The sequence below is a fragment of the Callorhinus ursinus genome, unplaced genomic scaffold (genome assembly GCF_003265705.2).
Source record: "Callorhinus ursinus isolate GAN/ISIS: 27379988/994484 unplaced genomic scaffold, GSC_fseal_2.0 scaffold50, whole genome shotgun sequence".
NCBI lineage: Eukaryota > Metazoa > Chordata > Mammalia > Carnivora > Otariidae > Callorhinus > Callorhinus ursinus.
In genome coordinates this window covers 8,572,487-8,590,156 of record NW_027397112.1, presented here as the reverse complement: position 1 = coordinate 8,590,156, position 17,670 = coordinate 8,572,487, and the positions used below count along the sequence as shown (strand labels likewise).

The window sequence follows — 17,670 nt, the reverse complement described above, 5'->3', positions numbered from 1 at the left end:
ATATTCCATCAATGAGTTTGATGCTGTCTTGTCTGCTATTTAAGTTCAAAATATCAGGGATATTCTAAAGAGTAATTAATTCTTTTCAGTCTTACTAAAATGGGCAAGTGCAGGAAGATAGGACCAAAGTTGTTGAGTACAATAGCTTCAGTCTGGTCCCTGGTTAAACATAACACCTTACACCTTTTGTCTCTCATTTGATTCTTGCAGCTTTGAGAGGTCCAGGGCAGGCATCTGTTCTCACCAGGCTACACCTAGGGAAACCGAGACTTAGGGTCAGTTGCCCATGATGAAGCAGTCAGTGGTGACAGAGCTGGTCTAAAATCCAGACGTTCTGACTTGGTAGTTCAGTACCTATTAGTTACCTTCCTGGAAAGGGGTCTTAAAATTATTATAGTCCTTGGAAGACCTCCCCCAGGTTCCTCCACAGTTTATCAGAAGCAGAACAGAAAGTATAACGTTGCCCATGGGGAGAAGTTGTGAGATGTTGTGTCATTCTCTTTCCCACAGCTCAGAGGGTAACTGAGCTAGAAAAAGTCCAAGGGAAGATGACATTTTCAGGGGGTTAAGGTCACTTATATGTGTGAATAGCCAAAAAAGCCTGGGACTCTTTAGTCTGGAAAGGCACCCTAAGCTGTATATATGCAATCAAAGTCTAAGAAGCACTGGAGAGTGCAGATAATGAAAACACAGATTTAGCCCCTTATCTCAATTTGGATGAACCCTTTAGATATTGGGAGTTATCTTAGAAGAAGAAAACACAACTGTCATAACTATTATAGTCTTCTGTGCAAAGTCTCTTGGTGCCATCCTTGAAGCAAAAGACTGGTGAGATCCACGGGACTGTTTCTCACCTTACGTTTCCGTGAGCCAGACTGAGGCAAACACACACATACACCTTTACTCCCTGCAGAGTTGAATCCACTTGTTCATTTTGTCTTGAACCACCAAATCTTTTATCAAGATAATCTAGGTCCACTCTTGTGACCACTTTTTCTGCTGATCTCCTAGCTTCCAGTCACTGCAATCTTTATGGACATGGTTCCCTGGTAACTTTGCACGTTGTTTGTGTCAGCCACACACACTGCTACTTACTGAGTCTTTTGGTGAGGTTTACATTGAGTAGTCAAATGCCACCTTCTGTTTGCTATCTTTAGAACGTTCTGCTGGCCACGCTTTATAGTTTTGGGCTCTCCTTTCACTCCACTACAGTCCCCTTTTGTTTTTCTTAGCTCCACCTTCCTCCTTCCTCTCCTACTTGTAAGTTATGTTCGAAGTTCCCTGAATCCTTGCATGAACCTCATTTTTGTTTACCATGCCATTCTCTTTTATCCCATTAAATCAGGGTTTTCAGACTTGACTGAATATTACAAACACTTGGGGAGATTTAAAAAATACCAGTCCTTGGGCCCCATCCCCAGAGATTCCACTGTAGGTGGTGTGAGGTGTCTGAAGCCCCATAGGCAGCTCTCATGGGTGGCCAGGGTTGAGAGCCGTGACCTTAAATTGAAGTATGACTCTCCTCCTAAGACCTTGCTGCTCAAAATGTGGTCCATGGACCAGCAGCATCAGCACACCTGGAAGCTTGTTAGAAACGCAGATTCTCAGGGCACCTGGATGGCTTGCTCAGTCGGTAGAGCGTGTGATTCCTGGTGTTGGGGTTGTTTGTTCAAGCCCCACATTGGGTGTAGAGATGACCTTAAAAATAAAATCTTAGGGGCACGTGGGTGGCTCAGTCAGTTAAGTGTCTGCCTTTGGCTCAAGCCATGATCCTGGGGTCCTGGGATTGAGCCCCATATCAGGCTCCCTGCTCAGTAGGGAGTCTGCTTCTCCCTCTCCCTCTGCTGCTCCCCTTGCTTGTGCTTTCCTTCACTCTTTCTCCCACTCTCTGTCAAATAAATAAATAAAATCTTAAAAAAAAAAAGAAATGCAGATTCTCTACCCCATCCAAGACCTACTGAGTCATAATCTGTGTTTTAACCAAGACCCCAGGTGATTTGTGCACATTAAGGCGTAAGAAGCCCTGCTTTGAAACCTCCACTGATTCCCTTCCTCTGTTTTCCAACCTGTTGCCATAACTTCAGCCTTTTCTTCTACAAACCGATGCTCAGGCTGGCTCTGGAACCTACTATCCTGTCTCAGCTCTTAGAGTTTAAAATTGAGTTTAGAGCGTATGTTCTTTGGTACATTTCAAATTCACGTTGCCTAGATTTATGGAATTCTCACTATGTGTAAGGCCCTGTGTGCAAGCAGGTGTCCTTAGGGGGCTCCTCATGTGGCTCTTCTCTTTCCGATTGCAGGGCTGTGGACTTTCCTTGCCCTTCACTGGCCTGCGTCCCCAGTATGTGGCTTTGACTGTTTTTTCCTTTCTGACTCTCAGCAGAGAGCTATTGCACATCGGAGGATTCAGCAAGAACATTCCACTTCCCCTTGGTTCTGACTTCCCCTTAGAGCAAGACAGTTTGTAAAGACAGCCCTGCATGGGATAAAGTCTGGCATGGAGAGACCAGAGGAGGCTGCTTGGCAGCTGAATTCACCCCTGAGAGCGGGAAGCTCTTTTTCCTGGAGGACAGGATATAGTTTGTTTAGGTTGGACTTTTTTTTCTTATGTGAGGTAGAAGAGCTAGAGAAGCAAGTCGAAACTTTGCCCCAAGTTATTTAGCACTCCTCACCTCCCATTCCCACTCTCTGTAGTGCTCCACGTGCTTATAATCATATCCCAATATCACTTGCTCACTGCCCACCTTTGGTTTTCAGCTTTCTCAGTGCAAGGGACCCCTTTGTTGCTTTGATTTTTTTCTAGGGCTCACTTGGTGGTTTGTCTGGAACAGTGCAAAAGTGAGGGTGCATGTGGTAAGGTTGCTGACCCCGTTCTGAGGTCCTTGATCTCTGGCAGAATGGTACCTATGATAGCCTTTCCCAGATGAACACAACCCTGAGGTAATTTCACATGTAAACCCTGGTGATAGTAAGGAACTGAGATTTTGTCTTAATTTTGGGGGAGTGATTGTAGTTGGGGTAGAAGCAGCACATCGAGCTACTTTTAGAAATACATGTTTATCAACCAGAATTCTCTTGGGCAGGGAGGTTGCTGTCATTCTCTATTCTGACCCCCCACTCAGCAGGTGATCTCACTGCCGAAATAATTTCCTATTTTTCCCAAGCTCTCTGGAGAATTTTATTTTATTTTATTTTATTTTATTTTTAAAGATTTTATTTATTTATTTGACAGAGAGAGACACAGCGAGAGAGGGAACACAAGCAGGGGGAGTGGGAGAGGGAGAAGCAGGCTTCCTGCTGAGCAGGGAGCCCGATGCGGGGCTCAATCGCAGGACCCTGGGATCATGACCTGAGCTGAAGGCAGACACTTAATGACTGAGCCACCCAGGCGCCCCTCTCTGGAGAATTTTATGAGAGGGTATTTACAACTCACTTTTCTATTTGACATATTATTATAGGAAAACCTGTTATTCCTCCATGCCCGGGTCATCACCTCTTAAACGGGGACAGTGGGTCTCAGTGCTCCAATATCACTGAAGCTGTAAGACTACCATGAGGAAATAGTGGTTTGCCAAGACAGATGGAGGAGTGAGCTTTGGGGGAACGCTGGGTACCTCATGTATTGAAAGTGTGAAGGCAGGGGCGCCTGGGTGGCTGAGTCAGCTAAGCTTCTGCCTTTGGCTCAGGTCATGATCCCAGGGACCTGGGATCTAGTCCCGTGTTGGGTTCCCTGCTCAGCTGGGGGGTCTGCTTCTCCCTCTTTCTCTACCCCTCCTCCCTGCTTGTGTTCTCTCTTTCTCAAATAAATAAATAAAAATTAAAAAAAGAGAGAGAGAGAGAGAAAAAAGAAAGCGTGAAGGCAGCTAAGAGCATGAGGAGTCTTAGGGAAGGGCACGTGGGCCTTTCTTGGCCTGCCTGCCTAAAGATAGCTCAGTCTTTTCCTCTTATCTTACAGACCAGTCCCTCTCCCCATTCTGGGGTGTCCAGGCAGGTGCGGATCAAAGCTTCCCAGTCTGCAGGAGATATCAATACCATCTACCAGCCCTCTGAGCCCAGAAGCAGGCATCTCTCTGTCAGTGAGTATTTCACCCCTTTTTCCTCTCTCATCTAATTTGCCTGCCCATGTTTTTTAAAAATCAAGTATTTATTAATTTAAAAGCAATCATCAAACATTTATAGACTATTACTCTGTGCAAAATAATCCTCTGTGCCTTTATTTGGGGGGAAGGGATAGAGAAATGACTTGGGATGGTGTCCTGACTCTCAGGGAGCTTACAATGTAACAGTGTGATGGCATGACCAAGTTCCTTTTTAAACATGTCTGAAAAAGTGATCTCCTCAAACATCTGCTTGAAGAACTCCAGCAACAAATAGTCCACTCTCATTTTGACCATTGTTTCACCAAAGAACTGGGGACATGAGATTAGGAGTAAGATCCAAGTTTGAGTTTTGACCTCAGACCTCTTGCTTATGATTCCTAAGGAGTCCTTATGCTTTGGGGAAGATGTTGACCAATGAAACTCTTGGAGAATCAAACTAAGTTGTCTGGGAAGGACAGGAGACTGTTGACATAGGATATATTGATTGGCTAACTAGGAAGAAAACTATGTAGCTGCCCACAGGCCTCCCCAGGAAAGAAATCGAAGTCAGATCTGTGCATTATACCAGATAACCCAGCATTGCTCTGGATCCCATTTCCCAGAGTCTGAGGAGAAAGTCCATGTCCTGAATTATGGAATTTGTTTCAAGAGGGAAACCTGGCCTTCTCAAACATTTGTGTTGAACCTACTACCCTAATGTTGCTGAGACCCCTGCTGCTGCTAGGAAGACAAGTTCTACCCACACAGGTATAGTTGCATCAAACTGAACTGCTCTCCGAAGATCTTGAGCTGAGCTTGGGGAGTTCTGAACGTCAGTGCTGCCACAGAGCTTGTCTGTGAGTGATAAGCCTCCTGAGAGGGTAGCAGGAAGAATGTGTTACTGAGGCACTGACTTCGCCTTACTGAGTAATTTTTGGAACTTGAGCAAACACTGGTAGTAAGTGTTGCCCAGCTGAAGGTCTGTATAGGAGTTTCATATTTCTCTAACATTGTGCATAATTGGTGGCTATGTTTTCAATAAGCTGGTAGAGGAGAGAGAGCCAACACCCCGGCAAGGAGGCCCTGTCCGAACATCTCTGGCCCTGGAATCCAGGTGCCCTGAAGCCTAGCAAACTCTGCCAGCTTTGCCTCTGTCCCGGAGCCCTCAGAGAGACTGGGGGGCTGGAGGAGGGCAGCATTGTTCATTTGCACAAGAAGCAATGAGGATCGACATGGGGCAGTGATTGGGCCTGCTCCTAAGCTAGAGCCTGTGATTTGTGTGTAGGGGCAGTGGCCAAATGCTGGGCCATTGTGAGGAGCCATATATGGAATTTCCTTGTCTGAGAATGCTGAGGAATAGGATTTCTATGAAGTCGTTCCTGTGTATCTAGAGAATGGCCAACACAGCCGTCTAGCACACGTGGATTCTGGGTTCCGTCGTTCAGCAAGCAGTATGTACCAGCCATTGAGCTGAGATGAGGCCTACGGTGGAGGCATGTATAATGGGGGCTACAGTGGAGGGCAGGGTGGGGTGGGAGGAGGCAATCACCAACACGGCCCAGGACTTTGGAGAAGTGCTTCCACAGAAGAGGAGACATCAGAGCTGCCACATGAAAGAAAGATTTACTGAGCAGAGAGATTTTCCAGGCACAGGAGAGGGCATCTGCCAGACAGCCTCACAAAAGAAGGTGGGGGGTTCAGAGAACCCCGAGTGGTGTGGAGTGTGGCAGACATGACGGAAGAAGTGGGCGGAGCCTGCCAACCTTTCCCTAGAGCTGAGAAATGGCAGAGGTTATTTCTAACTGGAACGACTTGGCACATGCCTTCTGTGGAGGAGCTGTTTGAACTGGATCTTTCCATAAGTAAGGATGAGGGGAGAGGGCTTTTTGACTGTTTTTCTGTGGAAACCTCACTTGTCCTTCAGACTGGCTGATATATTTGGAGGAGAATAAAGATGAGAAAGGATGCCTGGGCCACCTCTAAGAAGCCTGGACTGCCCTTGGGCTTGTTTGGTAGGCAGTGGGAAGCCATTGAAAATGTTGGTCCTTCATGCCCATCTCTGTTACAATGCTCATCACATAATCTTACTGTCTTTTTTCTCTTCCTGTCAGACTGCATTGCTGTTCATTCATTTATTCCCTTAAGATTTAATTGGCCAAGTGTCAGCTGTGTGTCAGCAACAGGGGAAGCAAAAAAGACCTGGCTCCCGCCCCTGCGGCTCTTACAGCTGCATGCGAAGACAAAGACAAACACTTGTCACAGTGAGATTAATGTGTAATTTATAGGCTGTGACTGAAAGGTGTATGGGTGCTGTGAGCATGTGTAACAGAGGGATGCATCCTGGTTTTGGGGCCAGGAGAGCCTTAGCCTATGATCCAGCGCGTGAATGATGCAAAGGGGAAGCAGGGAAAAGAATGCCAGGCAGGAGAGCTGCATGTGTGGAGGCCTGATGGCTGAGGGAGTATGGTGTGATTGAGACAGAAAGAAGCCCTGAGGCTGGAGAGCTGAGAATAGCAGGGCAGAGGAACAGGCTGAGGCCGGGGAAGGAGGCAGAGCCTTGTGGTCATGATGAAGATTTTGATTCTTAATGTTGAAAGCAGTGAAAATCCACTTTCTGGTTTTTAAAGTGAAGAGGAATAGGTGGTACAACATACTCAGATTTGTGTTTTGAAAGATTGCTGTAGCTACAGTGTGGAGAACAGATTGCACGGGAGCAAGAATGGACCAAAGGGGGAACCACGTTAGGCTAATGTAGTTTGGTACAGGCGAAGAAGACAGGAGTTTGGATTAGGCTAGTGACAGTAGTGGAGAGAGGAAGGCACAGGTGGATTTGAGACATTTAGAAGATAAAGGCCAACAGAACACAGGGTTGTTTGGTTTTCAAAGTGTGGTCTGGGGACTTGGGGTGGGCGGGTCCCTGAGATCCTTTCAGGAGGTCTATGATTTGCCTTTTTACTCCCATTCTCTCATGAGGATGAATGGAGTTTTCCAGAGGTTACCTGCCTGAGGTGAAGTCATCGCTCTGATGGCTAGTGGAGTGTGTGCTTGTGTATCATTGTGTTTTCCAAACGTTTGAGCTTTAATTTCTAATACAGTGAATATCAATTGATATAACCCACTTAATAAAAGCTCTTCAGTGTTCTTCATTTTTAAAGTGTAAAAGAGTTCTAAGAGGTTTAAGAACTACTGCGGTATTGGATTGACTTTGTAAGTGTTGAAAGAGCAGGAGATAAGTTACTGGTTTATGGATCTGGATGAGTGGCACTGCCTGTCACTAAGACAGGAATGAGAGACGAGAGCCTGGTTTCCTGTGCTGAGAAGAGGCAGACCTGATGTTGTAGACAGGTTGAATTGGAGGTGCCTTTGAGAGAGCTAAGAGGACCTATCAAACGGACAGGTAGATATACAGGTCTGCAGCTCAAAGGGAGAAAATCAGGACTAGAAAAAAATATTAGAAATTGTCCAGCTGAAGCCACGGGCCCAGATGAGAGGTCCTAGGCAGAGACTGCAGAGTAAGAAGAGGCCAAGGGCTGAGCCTCAGGAACCCAGACACTTAGTGGCCAATTAGAGGAGGATGAACCTGCAAAGGACACAGGAAAGGAGTGACCAGAGAAACAGGAGAGGGTGGGAGGAGACCTTACATGGTACCAGCCAGGTTGGAAAGAGTAAGAGACACAACTTGTCGTTTTCATCCACAAATGTCTAAGTACTTGCTCTGCTGGTACAGTGTAAGGCCTTCTGGAAGTAGAAGGAAACAGGAAGAGGGGAGAGTCAGGGTTTAAGTTATCAGGCATGAGGAGAAGTCCTTGTAGTAGAAACGGGGTCAAAAGAGAAGCCTTAGAGATTCAACCCCCAACCAGCGGGAGCAAGGGGGCTTTGCCCTCCTCCCCTACCAACATGAAGGAACCTGTGAGTAGTTAGTGAGAGACGGCAACATGCAGGTCATTCAGCCCCCACGGCACCATTTTCAGTGATGGGGAAGTGCCAGGTAGCCCGATCTGTGCTGTTTCTTTGAACTTCTTCCTTATATTGAACTGAAAATCTGCCTTCCATCACTTTCCCCGGTGACTCTGGTACTGCTCTCTTGAGCAACACAGACACATAGATAACATCTTTTGTATGACAGGTTTTCAACTGTTTGAAACCAGCTGTCTTGTGTGCTTTTTGTTTTCCCCATCATAATATACATACCTTGAATTTTAATTTTTTTCAAGCCAATTAGTCTGTTAAATTCGCTCATGCTAAAAAACAAAAACAAGCAGCAAACAAAAACAACAACAACTAGGTAATGAGTTAACCCAAAAGAAAGACCCCTGTGGGGAGATCTTCAGACAAGGCAGATGGAATTACCCTACATGATGATGCACTTCCTTATATCTTTGCCTGTAGAAATTCTGCCCACCTTTGAAGCCGAGCTCAAGCACCATTTTTCCATAATACCTTGGGTGGTGCCCTTAAGCCACGTAGCCAAGCCTCAAATGCAGGACTTGTCCCTGCCACATTCTGACTCCCGTTGGGTCTGACACATCTCGTTAAGTGCCTTTGCCTCTGTTCCTACTCCGTCTCACTCCTTGTCTTGCCACTGCAGTCCCACAGTGAGGCAAGCCAGATTGCAGCCTCTAAGGAATGGGTAGCAGGGGAATGGAGGCAATCAGCTCTTTCAAGGAGTTTGGCTATGAAAGAAAAACAGAGGTTGGTTAGTGGCTTACAAGGAGAGGCAAAAAGTAAGGTCAAGACTGTAAGCTAGAGGTCTGAGCATGCTCCCGAAGAAGGGAGACACAACGCCAGCTGAAAAGGGGATTGAGGGAGGTGCCGGGGGATGTGGGGAAGCCAACTCCTGCTGCACGGGATGTGGGGAGTGCAGGTGGAGGGTGCCTCATGCCTTGGCAAGGGGGAGGACAGGGTGACTTGCAGGGAGCCCCGGGCCGCCTCTGGGTAGAGAGAGCTGTGCGCAGTGCCGACCTCTTGTCCTGGTGCAGTTAGAAGGGCGGAGGCCGCCATCACACAGGTCAGCTTCCTTCACTTCCGCAGGGTTTTTCTCCTTGCCGTAAATTCTTCTGTGATGCTGGATGAGACCAGGAACTATTTAGTAGTGGTGGCAACTTCAAAATCAAATGGGAATTTTGAAAGTTGAAACATCTAGGATGTTCTCAGGGTCTCGTGGGATGAAATGTTGAGAAGCTCTGTTCTGCACAGCCTGGTCCAGTGTGAACACACTGAAAAATACTGGTTAAGATTTCCCATTGAGGAAGAAAAAAAGAGTTGATTCCTCCCCCAATCTCATCTGCCCAGCAAGAGACAGCAGCATTTAGAGAAAATAGTTGATGGCCAAAACAGCTATCTCTTTGTACTTGCAATGACCTGCACATTAACACTGACCCCAAACCCTAGAACTCCCTGCGGAGGGAACTTCCTGACTGCATCAGCTTCCTGACCGGAGTCTCCTATGAGAAGGGCTAGAATCTGAGAGCCAGTCTTCCAGCTCTGGGTGAGAGTTTTGCTCGGACTTTGCACTATGGGTTAAGGAGCTAGCAGAGAGCTGGCATGCCCTGGGAGGAGTACAGCCAGTCAGCAGCTTAAAGCCCGGGCTTTCTCCTTGTGTGTAGAACACCTTCATGCAGAGCTGTGGGCACTCTGAACACAGGACGACGACTCGCTTTGTTGCTTCGGCAGCTGCTGACAGGGCCCCTTGGCACAAATGGCCTCATGAGAATAGAGCAAGGTCCATCTGGAATGCCAGGGAAGGGCATCCCAGTGAGTTTGCCATCCCCACCATGCCTACCTTCCAAGGCCTGGAACGAGTTGTCTTGCACAGTACTGTGGTTTATGCTGTCTAGCTCACTGCTGTGTCTGTTGGCAAATAACGGGCGCATCAGTGAGTCTGGCGGTCCAGTATCCTGTCCTGTTAAGGTCCCTGTCTCATTTGTTCTCGACTGCTGTTGTGTGTCTCACTAGCCCCCAATTTCTGAATTGAAGATAAAAACAAAACTGAAAATGCTCTGGAGCAGTTCTGCCAACTCCTGGTTTTTCCATTTGCTTCCTCTGATAGCCATTGGTTTGGGGAGACTTCCCTTTCCTGCCCCAAGCTGTGGGCCTGTGCACAATAGCCCCTGGCCCATTGCCCATCAGATAACAAGGCTGGCTCTCTGCAGGCAGCAATGTGTATTGGAAAAAGTGAAAGTCTCTGGCTGGAAATAAAAGCTCAGAAAACCTTTGCTATTTTCCCCCAGCCCCTCCTGGGTCTGTAGTGCTGGCCTCATGTGAGCCAGTCCCATCCCACCCGTAAAACCAGGGGAGAGTTCAGTGGCAGCTGGTGAAGGAGAGAATGGTGTCCAGAGCCTTGGATATTTTATCCCAAGGAGGCTTCACCTAGATACTCCATTTGACAGACTGAGGACAGTTTATCCTGTCCGAGGATAGTTTGGATCGCTCTCTGGAACTTCATCAATAAGTAAGTTTTTCTTTCCTCTCTAATAAGTCCCTTAGAGGAGACATTTTTGGTTCATTCTAGGTCAAATGTGTAATACCTTTTCACTCCGGAGTATATTGGTCAGGGTTCAGGTGCACAGAGTAGAATCCTCTCTAACTAGATCCGGGAAGAAGAGATTTAGTGCTCATCCTGGCTTATAAAGTGATTGGAGAGAGAAACAGATTCTAGGTTAAGACGCCACAGAGCTCCTCCCTCTTCTGTAACCAGGAAGCTACCACATTCAGAAGCACAATGCCCCTCTGCTCTGGTCCGTACCACGTACATAGGGATGACTGCTTCAGTGTCTTGACGTCGGGAAAGCGGGAGGCCAGGTGTGGGGCCTCGGGTAATGCCGCTTTGGAAAAACTGGGGCTTCTACGACTTCGCCCAGCAGCAGCAGCAAGAAGCCATCTAAACCTCGCACAAGTGCATCTGACTGGCTCTACCCAGGAATAATAGCTTTTAGCTGATTAACTTCTGAAGTATAGGAAGGCATACTAGAAGGGTAGAATGGATCTTGAGTCTAACCCATTGTATCTGCCACATAGGGTGAAGGAAACAAATGGAATTCTGCTGAGTTCCTACCTGGTACCAGCCTCTGCAGCAGATGTTTTGGTCTGACCTGGTCCCCTGTCTGCTGCTCTCAGCCATACATTCTGGGCTCTGTTGTAAAAGGTCTTGTTTCCGTGTTCTAGGCTCCCAGAACCCTGGCCGAAGCTCGCCTCCCCCTGGCTACGTGCCTGAGCGGCAGCAACGCATTGCCCGGCAGGGGTCCTACACCAGCATCAACAGCGAAGGGGAGTTCATCCCAGAGACCAGCGAGCAGTGTGTGAGTACAGGCTTGGGGTGTGCCTCGGAGTGTGTCAGACCAAGGTTATAATGGGGATTGTCAGGGGGCGTGGTGCAGAGCTGAGGGATTTGAACCCCATCCACTAACTCCTTTGTAAGCCAGGCCTGCCCAAATATGGATTATTCCTTTTTAGGGGCCAAATATTAATTCCTGCCATGAACAGTGTGTAAACTACCCAGCCTCCTTGGTGTTGGATGAGCATTTGACAGATTTTTCCTCTGCTGTGCTCCTCTCACGGGTCTCCCTGCAGAACACCACTCTGTTATTTGAATGCTTCCCTACAACCACCTGTGGTATCAGCGGATTTTAACATATGACCAATCCTGAACTGACAGATTTTATTTTTCATCAGCCATATTTTAGTTTTGCTGTTTCTTGATGAAACGTAGGGGGTGTACCATATCCAAATTACACTGTAGAAATGGTTACTTTGTGTGAGCTTTTATGCTGCTAGACAGCTATATTAGTTATCTGTTGCTACACAACAAATTACCACAAACTTAGCAGTTTAAAAACAGCATACATTTATTATTTTATAATTTCCCTGGGTAAGGAACCTAGGCATGATTTAACGGGGCCCTCCATTCAGGGTTACACAAGGCTACAGTCAAGTGTCAGGCTGCATTCCTTTCTGGAACTTGGGGTTCCCCTCTGAGCTTATGTGGTTGTTGGCAGTGATTATAGCACTGTGGTCCCTGTTTTCTTGCTGTCTGTTGGCTAGAGGCCACTCTGAGCTCCTAGAAGCCACATGGCTTTCAGCTCCTTGCCACATGGCTCTCTCACAATATGGCAGCTTCTTCAAGGCCAGAGGAGAATCTCTTGCTTCAGTCTGTAAAGATGTAGTCGTAAAATATAACATCATCATGGGGATGAATGTGCCACCTTCTTTGCCATAGTCTCTTGACTAGAAACAAGTTACAAATTCTACCCATGCTTTAGGGGAGGGGTTTATACAAAACTGTGACTCATTGGGGGGGCCACCTTAGAGCATGCCCACCACAATGGCTCACCCATTTTAATGGGTAACTTTTTAAACTAGTGACTCACTTGATGAAAATGGCATTTTGGCTTAGTGAACTCAGCAAGAGTGAGATCTCTGGCTTCATTCTGAAGTCTTTTCAGTGAGCTTGCTTTGATTACGTAAGAGAAAGATCTGCTCTTATAAATTTTTAGGATTTGGTCTGGGAAGGGGAAATTTCTTAAGAGCAAAGCATCCATTAGAAGGGCCAGCACCACCACATGAGCGATTTTACAGAAAACTGATCCTTGTAACTTTTCTTTCTCCTAAAACTGATTCTTAAAACTTTTCTTTCCTGGTGATAGCTAATCTCTGTAAAGCATTATCCAAACTACATAGACTGTGGGAAGGCCTCTACACTGCTTCTCTTTTCTGTAATTCCTGCTTTCCTGATAAATTTATGTTTAGAACAGTGACCTGGGGGTGATTTTAGTTAAGGATTCCGTTCTTGGGTATTTTACTGACCATCCTTTCTGTTTCCTCTAACCAGAGCACTTCGGGCCATCAGCTGTGTTAGCGGTGACTTAGATATAAAATCTCAGAGATCACAAATGAGTTCATTGCCTTTGGTCTCTATGCTTCCCCGTGGCCCTATATCCTGGTCCTTTTACATCTTTGCTTTACCTGCCTACCCCTGGAAGGTGTGGAGTACTGGATTCCTAGTGAGGACAGACTTTTAGAAAGAGGCCAAAGAAGGAATGCCTAAGTCCTTCCTCTTAGCTGAAGTGAATTGTTCCTGGTAACCAGCCATTCAAGATAAATCCACCTAACAGAGACCAAAACAGTGTCGTATATATAGTGAAAGAATATTCAACTGGGACTTTCTTAAAAAGTGAAACTAAGATAGGTTTATTTGTTTTTTCTTTCATCAGATTAAGGTAATAGTTGCATCTGTTTGCTAATTTTTAGAATGAACAAAAGCATGATTCATGTTAATTTTCTTGGCTTAATTTTTCTAACAAAAATTTTGCTGACACAATGTAACCTCCTTTACTTCCCCTTTGACGGGTGCGACACTGTTACAAAGAGGGCCCTTTTTTGGGGCGCCTGGGTGGCTCAGTCATTAAGCGTCTGCCTTCGGCTCAGGTCATGATCCCAGCATCCTGGGATCAAGCCCCACATCGGGCTCCCTGATCGGCAGGAAACCTGCTTCTCCCTCTCCCAGTCCCCCTGCTTGTGTTCCCTCTCTCGCTGTCTCTCTCTCTGCCAAATAAATAAATAAAATATTAAAAAAAAAAAAAAAGAGGGCCCTTTTTTACAGAGGGCTTCCCGGGATTCAGTGGGTTTTCCAAAGGCCTCTCTTGAACCTTTGGTGTTCTTCCTCCATCATGCCTGTCGTGTTATTTTATTTATCCTTTCTTCTGTTAACAGGTCTCGCTTTAAAATTATGGGCAAGATGGACCCTAGCATTAAGTAGGAAGGGATAATTTGAGTTGGAAACTAATTTTATGAAAGTTGTTAGTGAATTTTCATAATTCTGATTCCTGCTTCCCTCTGTAGTGTTTAACTTTGGATCTCAGACAATGAATACTCTGATAGGGGCTAACCCCCATAGGCAAAATGGAGGGAGATTAGTTGGAAAAAGAGCTAATCTGAAGGCCCTTTGTTACTGCATTTGACCAAGGGCTAGAGAAACATTTTAACTACGTAGATACTTATGAGAACCAGGAACGAGGACATTTTTCATGTGTATCAGCTGCATAATACTAGTTTCATGACTTGAAACAATTCTCCTAACCTTCCTAGACCTGCCGTGGCTTACCTGTGGAATAAGAGCAATACTTGGCTCCGTAAATTTTAAATTATGGAGTGTAAACAGAAGCATACAGTCCCACCTGTATGCCATGCAAGCCTCCGCAGGGTAGTACCAGCTTCAGTGCCAGGCCCCCAGTGTTCATGAGCCAATAAAATGCCAACAAGAGAAGTAGCGTCTCTGCTTTGCTATCCTGGCAGAGCTGCTTGGCATGCCGGCCAGGCATTTTTCTCCCTCCTGGAACGTTGCCTTTAAAACTAGGGGGAGTAAATGGTACCTTCCTAACCATTCTTCCCACTGCACAAGCAGAGAAAGGGCACTTTCATATTTTGACAAAAAGGACCATTTGCTGGCCTTGGCTGGGCCATAAAGTCCTGAGTCACCTGGCTGGGGTTGGGACTGGGGCTGGGGCTTTATTGTATGACTTGCCTTGCAGATGTTGGATCCCCTGAGCAGTGCTGAAAATTCCTTGTCAGGAAGCTGCCAATCCTTGGACAGGTCAGCAGACAGGTATGGGACTGTGGCTGCTTTGGGGGCTAGTGTGTAGGCATGTTTGGGACTGATGGACTGAGGAAACAGAATTAGCTAGTATGTGTCTGATCTAGACGGTGGTCTGCAGGCCCATGGTTGTGTAATTAGGTGAATGTAATAGTAGCTCATAATAGCAAGTCACATGTGTTAAATGCTTGCTCTGTTATCCCAAGCACTTTACATGTTTTGAGTTTCCATATAATACATGCTGCTCTTGTGCTCTTGGCCTCACTGCTGTGATCTGGCCTGAGAAGTAGTGAACCCTCAGTGTTTTGGGGAAAAAATTGAATTATTACCTGTGGGTTTACTTTCTTTTTTTTTCTCCCAAGTGTTTCTGATGGAGTAAGAAACTGGGATAGAAAAACCAGAAAACAGAATATCCAGACTGCCTAGCTTACCACACTATCTGCTTGGTGTGTAATCTTGTTCTTACACTTTGGGAGGGAAGAAGGCTGTCTTTTACAAACCTAATGGTTCTGTGCAGCTGGTTCGCCCGTCAGCAGGGGTCTGTTTGGAGTTGGCTTACGGCTGTGGTCAGAGGCTATGGAGCAGGTTTGGGGATTTTTTTTTTCCCCTTTGTATAACTGATTAATTGTTCACGTGGGTACTGGCCCAATTTGTACTACGTCTTTCCTAACAGATCTGAAAACTGATGAGCACTGTCTTCCCTCTAGACATCATAGAATACAGTTATAGTTACTTGTTGGTGCCTAATTCATAGCATTGCTTGGGGCTTGCTCTTCAACCAGGGAAGCAAGCAGGCCCAGGTAAAAGTGCCAGGAGTTGCTGCCACAAACTGAAGGCTCTGCCAGGACAGGGACCAACTCTGGCTTTGGACCATCTCCTAAGCTTTGTGGCCAAGCAGGGGTGGGGAGTGGGGTGGGCAGTAGGACAAGACCATAGAAGATCTAGTAGTTGTGAAGGAGGGGGCAGCCCCTGTACCATTGCCTTGACTGTTTCTGACCCGTGGCCCTCTCAAAAGGCACTCTCACGTGTAAGGTCGAGGACGATTCTGGTGAATTCGAGGAAAGATAGCTGAGCATACCCACTTGATCCTTAGGTTTTGCCTCTGTCCTTCCAATGCCTTGTTTTCATTTCCTTGGGAGTAAAACCCAGTGACCTGCATTTACTCCCTTGAGGCCCGGCCTAACTTGAGCATAGGGCTTTCCTCTCCTCCTTGTGGGATTTGGAGCCACATAGGCCCCAGCTCCATCAAATATAAGCCAAATAGCTTCCCTTAACCTCTCCGTTCCTCAGTTTCCCTGTCTCTAAAATGGGATGGTGGTGCTTAGTCCGAAAGGAAGATGCTTGGTGTTGTTGCTGTTTTTATCACTGCCCTGGGCAAGGGATGTTTTGCAACTCTTCCCCTGTTACCAAGGTGGGACGAAAGGGCAAGAAGGGAAAGTGGTGTGCCAAACTCCAAGGTGGAGTTTGCGAGGGCTGGAGGGTTCATTCTTCCTCCCATGGTCCTGCCAGATTTGGGCCTCAGACTACTAAAGAGAAAGTAGGAGGCCGAACTCAGAAGAGGGCTGTTTCTCTCAAACTCTGCTTCCCTCCCAAACTGTGAGGAAAGATTACACACCAAGCAGGCATTGTGGTAAGCTAGGCAGCCTGGGTATTTTGTTTTCTGGTTTTTCTATCCCATGTAATGATGCGGGAGGGAGTTAGAAAAGAGAATCCATCTGGATATCCTTGCCTTCTGCCCTTGTGCGCAGCTTTTCGAAGTAGGCTCATGTCTACATTGTGATTTCGTTTTGTTTTTTTCCAGCCCATCCTTCCGGAAATCGAGAATGTCCCGAGCCCAGAGCTTCCCAGACAACAGACAGGAGTTCTCGGGTAAGTTCCCCAGAGCCTGGAAGAGCACTGCAGGGTGCCCGGATGGGACTGCAGGCATTCCACTTTTGCTAGCTGAGGTGGGAAGCCAGGACTGTATTTTAATTCTCCTCAGCCTGCTGCTCTGAGGTCTCGGGTGACATACGGCCTTAAATGGCTCACTCACATTGACCTACCCCGAAACCAGTGATTCCTCTATCTCTATCTTACCCAGATCGGGAAACTCAGCTGTATGACAAAGGGGTCAAAGGTGGAACCTACCCCCGGCGCTACCACGTGTCTGTGCACCACAAGGACTACAATGAGGGTGAGTGCACCTCTACCCTGCCCCCTGCTGGCTGCCTCAGAATGGACATGGGTAGAGCTTTGCCACCCAAAAGCCACTGCCAGGGCCTGGGCCCAGTCCCGCCAGACCGCATGTTTTCTTTATTCCTGAGGAGCTGTGCCCAGACTTGAGGCACTAGAGACCAAGGGGAGATGGGCAGAAGGACGGTGTTTGGAAACCAAGATGCTGCCACTGGGAACACTTGGTCTGAGTCCCTAGCGTGCCCCATGGTGCCAGCTCTTCAGCGCCCTCTTCTGCCCCATGGCAGCAGACAGAAGGGAGCTTCCACAAAGGTTTAGGATTAGGATGCCAGGGAAGACAGACTTCGGCAGTGGATTGGCCTTGTGAGTGATGTGGTGCACCAGGGTTAGCCCTATGCCTTCCCTTTGGCCAGGGCTTTCTGAACAATCCGTGGCTGCTTCGTAATTCCTGCTTTTGTCCTGATTCTAGGGTGCTTGGGACATTAGCCATTTTGGCATGGATTAGGTAAAAGGGCAGATGGGATGATGTGGTTTGCACGTTTAGCCTCGTAGCCAGGGGGCTGACTTGCTCTATTCTGTCTCCTGCATCCCTTCAGGCAGAAGAACGTTTCCACGAATACGGCGCCATCAAGGCAACCTCTTTACCCTGGTGCCGTCCAGCCGCTCCCTGAGCACAAATGGCGAGAACATGGGTCTGGCGGTACAGTACCTGGACCCGAGAGGGCGCCTACGGAGTGCGGACAGCGAGAATGCCCTCTCTGTGCAGGAGAGGAATGTGCCGACCAAGTGTGAGGAGTGGGCCCTGGCCAGAAGGAGACTGCCCAGGGGGTG

The 17,670-nt window shown here is 47.2% G+C and overlaps 1 protein-coding gene across 6 annotated transcripts in view; it reads left to right on the top strand.

Moving 5' to 3' along the window:
- Positions 1-17,670, top strand: part of MAP3K3 (mitogen-activated protein kinase kinase kinase 3) — a 63,569-nt gene that overhangs the window by 39,559 nt on the left and 6,340 nt on the right. For 4 of the 6 annotated variants that reach the window (XM_025890276.2, XM_025890280.2, XM_073883035.1 and 1 more), the window contains 6 exons: positions 3,956-4,076; positions 11,244-11,377; positions 14,606-14,679; positions 16,469-16,536; positions 16,748-16,840; positions 17,436-17,627. In XM_025890276.2, the coding sequence (XP_025746061.1) occupies positions 3,956-4,076; positions 11,244-11,377; positions 14,606-14,679; positions 16,469-16,536; positions 16,748-16,840; positions 17,436-17,627 (682 nt within the window). The remainder of the gene's footprint in view (positions 1-3,955; positions 4,077-11,243; positions 11,378-14,605; positions 14,680-16,468; positions 16,537-16,747; positions 16,841-17,435; positions 17,628-17,670) is intronic. The other 2 variants (XM_025890277.2, XM_025890281.2) reach the window with 1 other exon arrangement.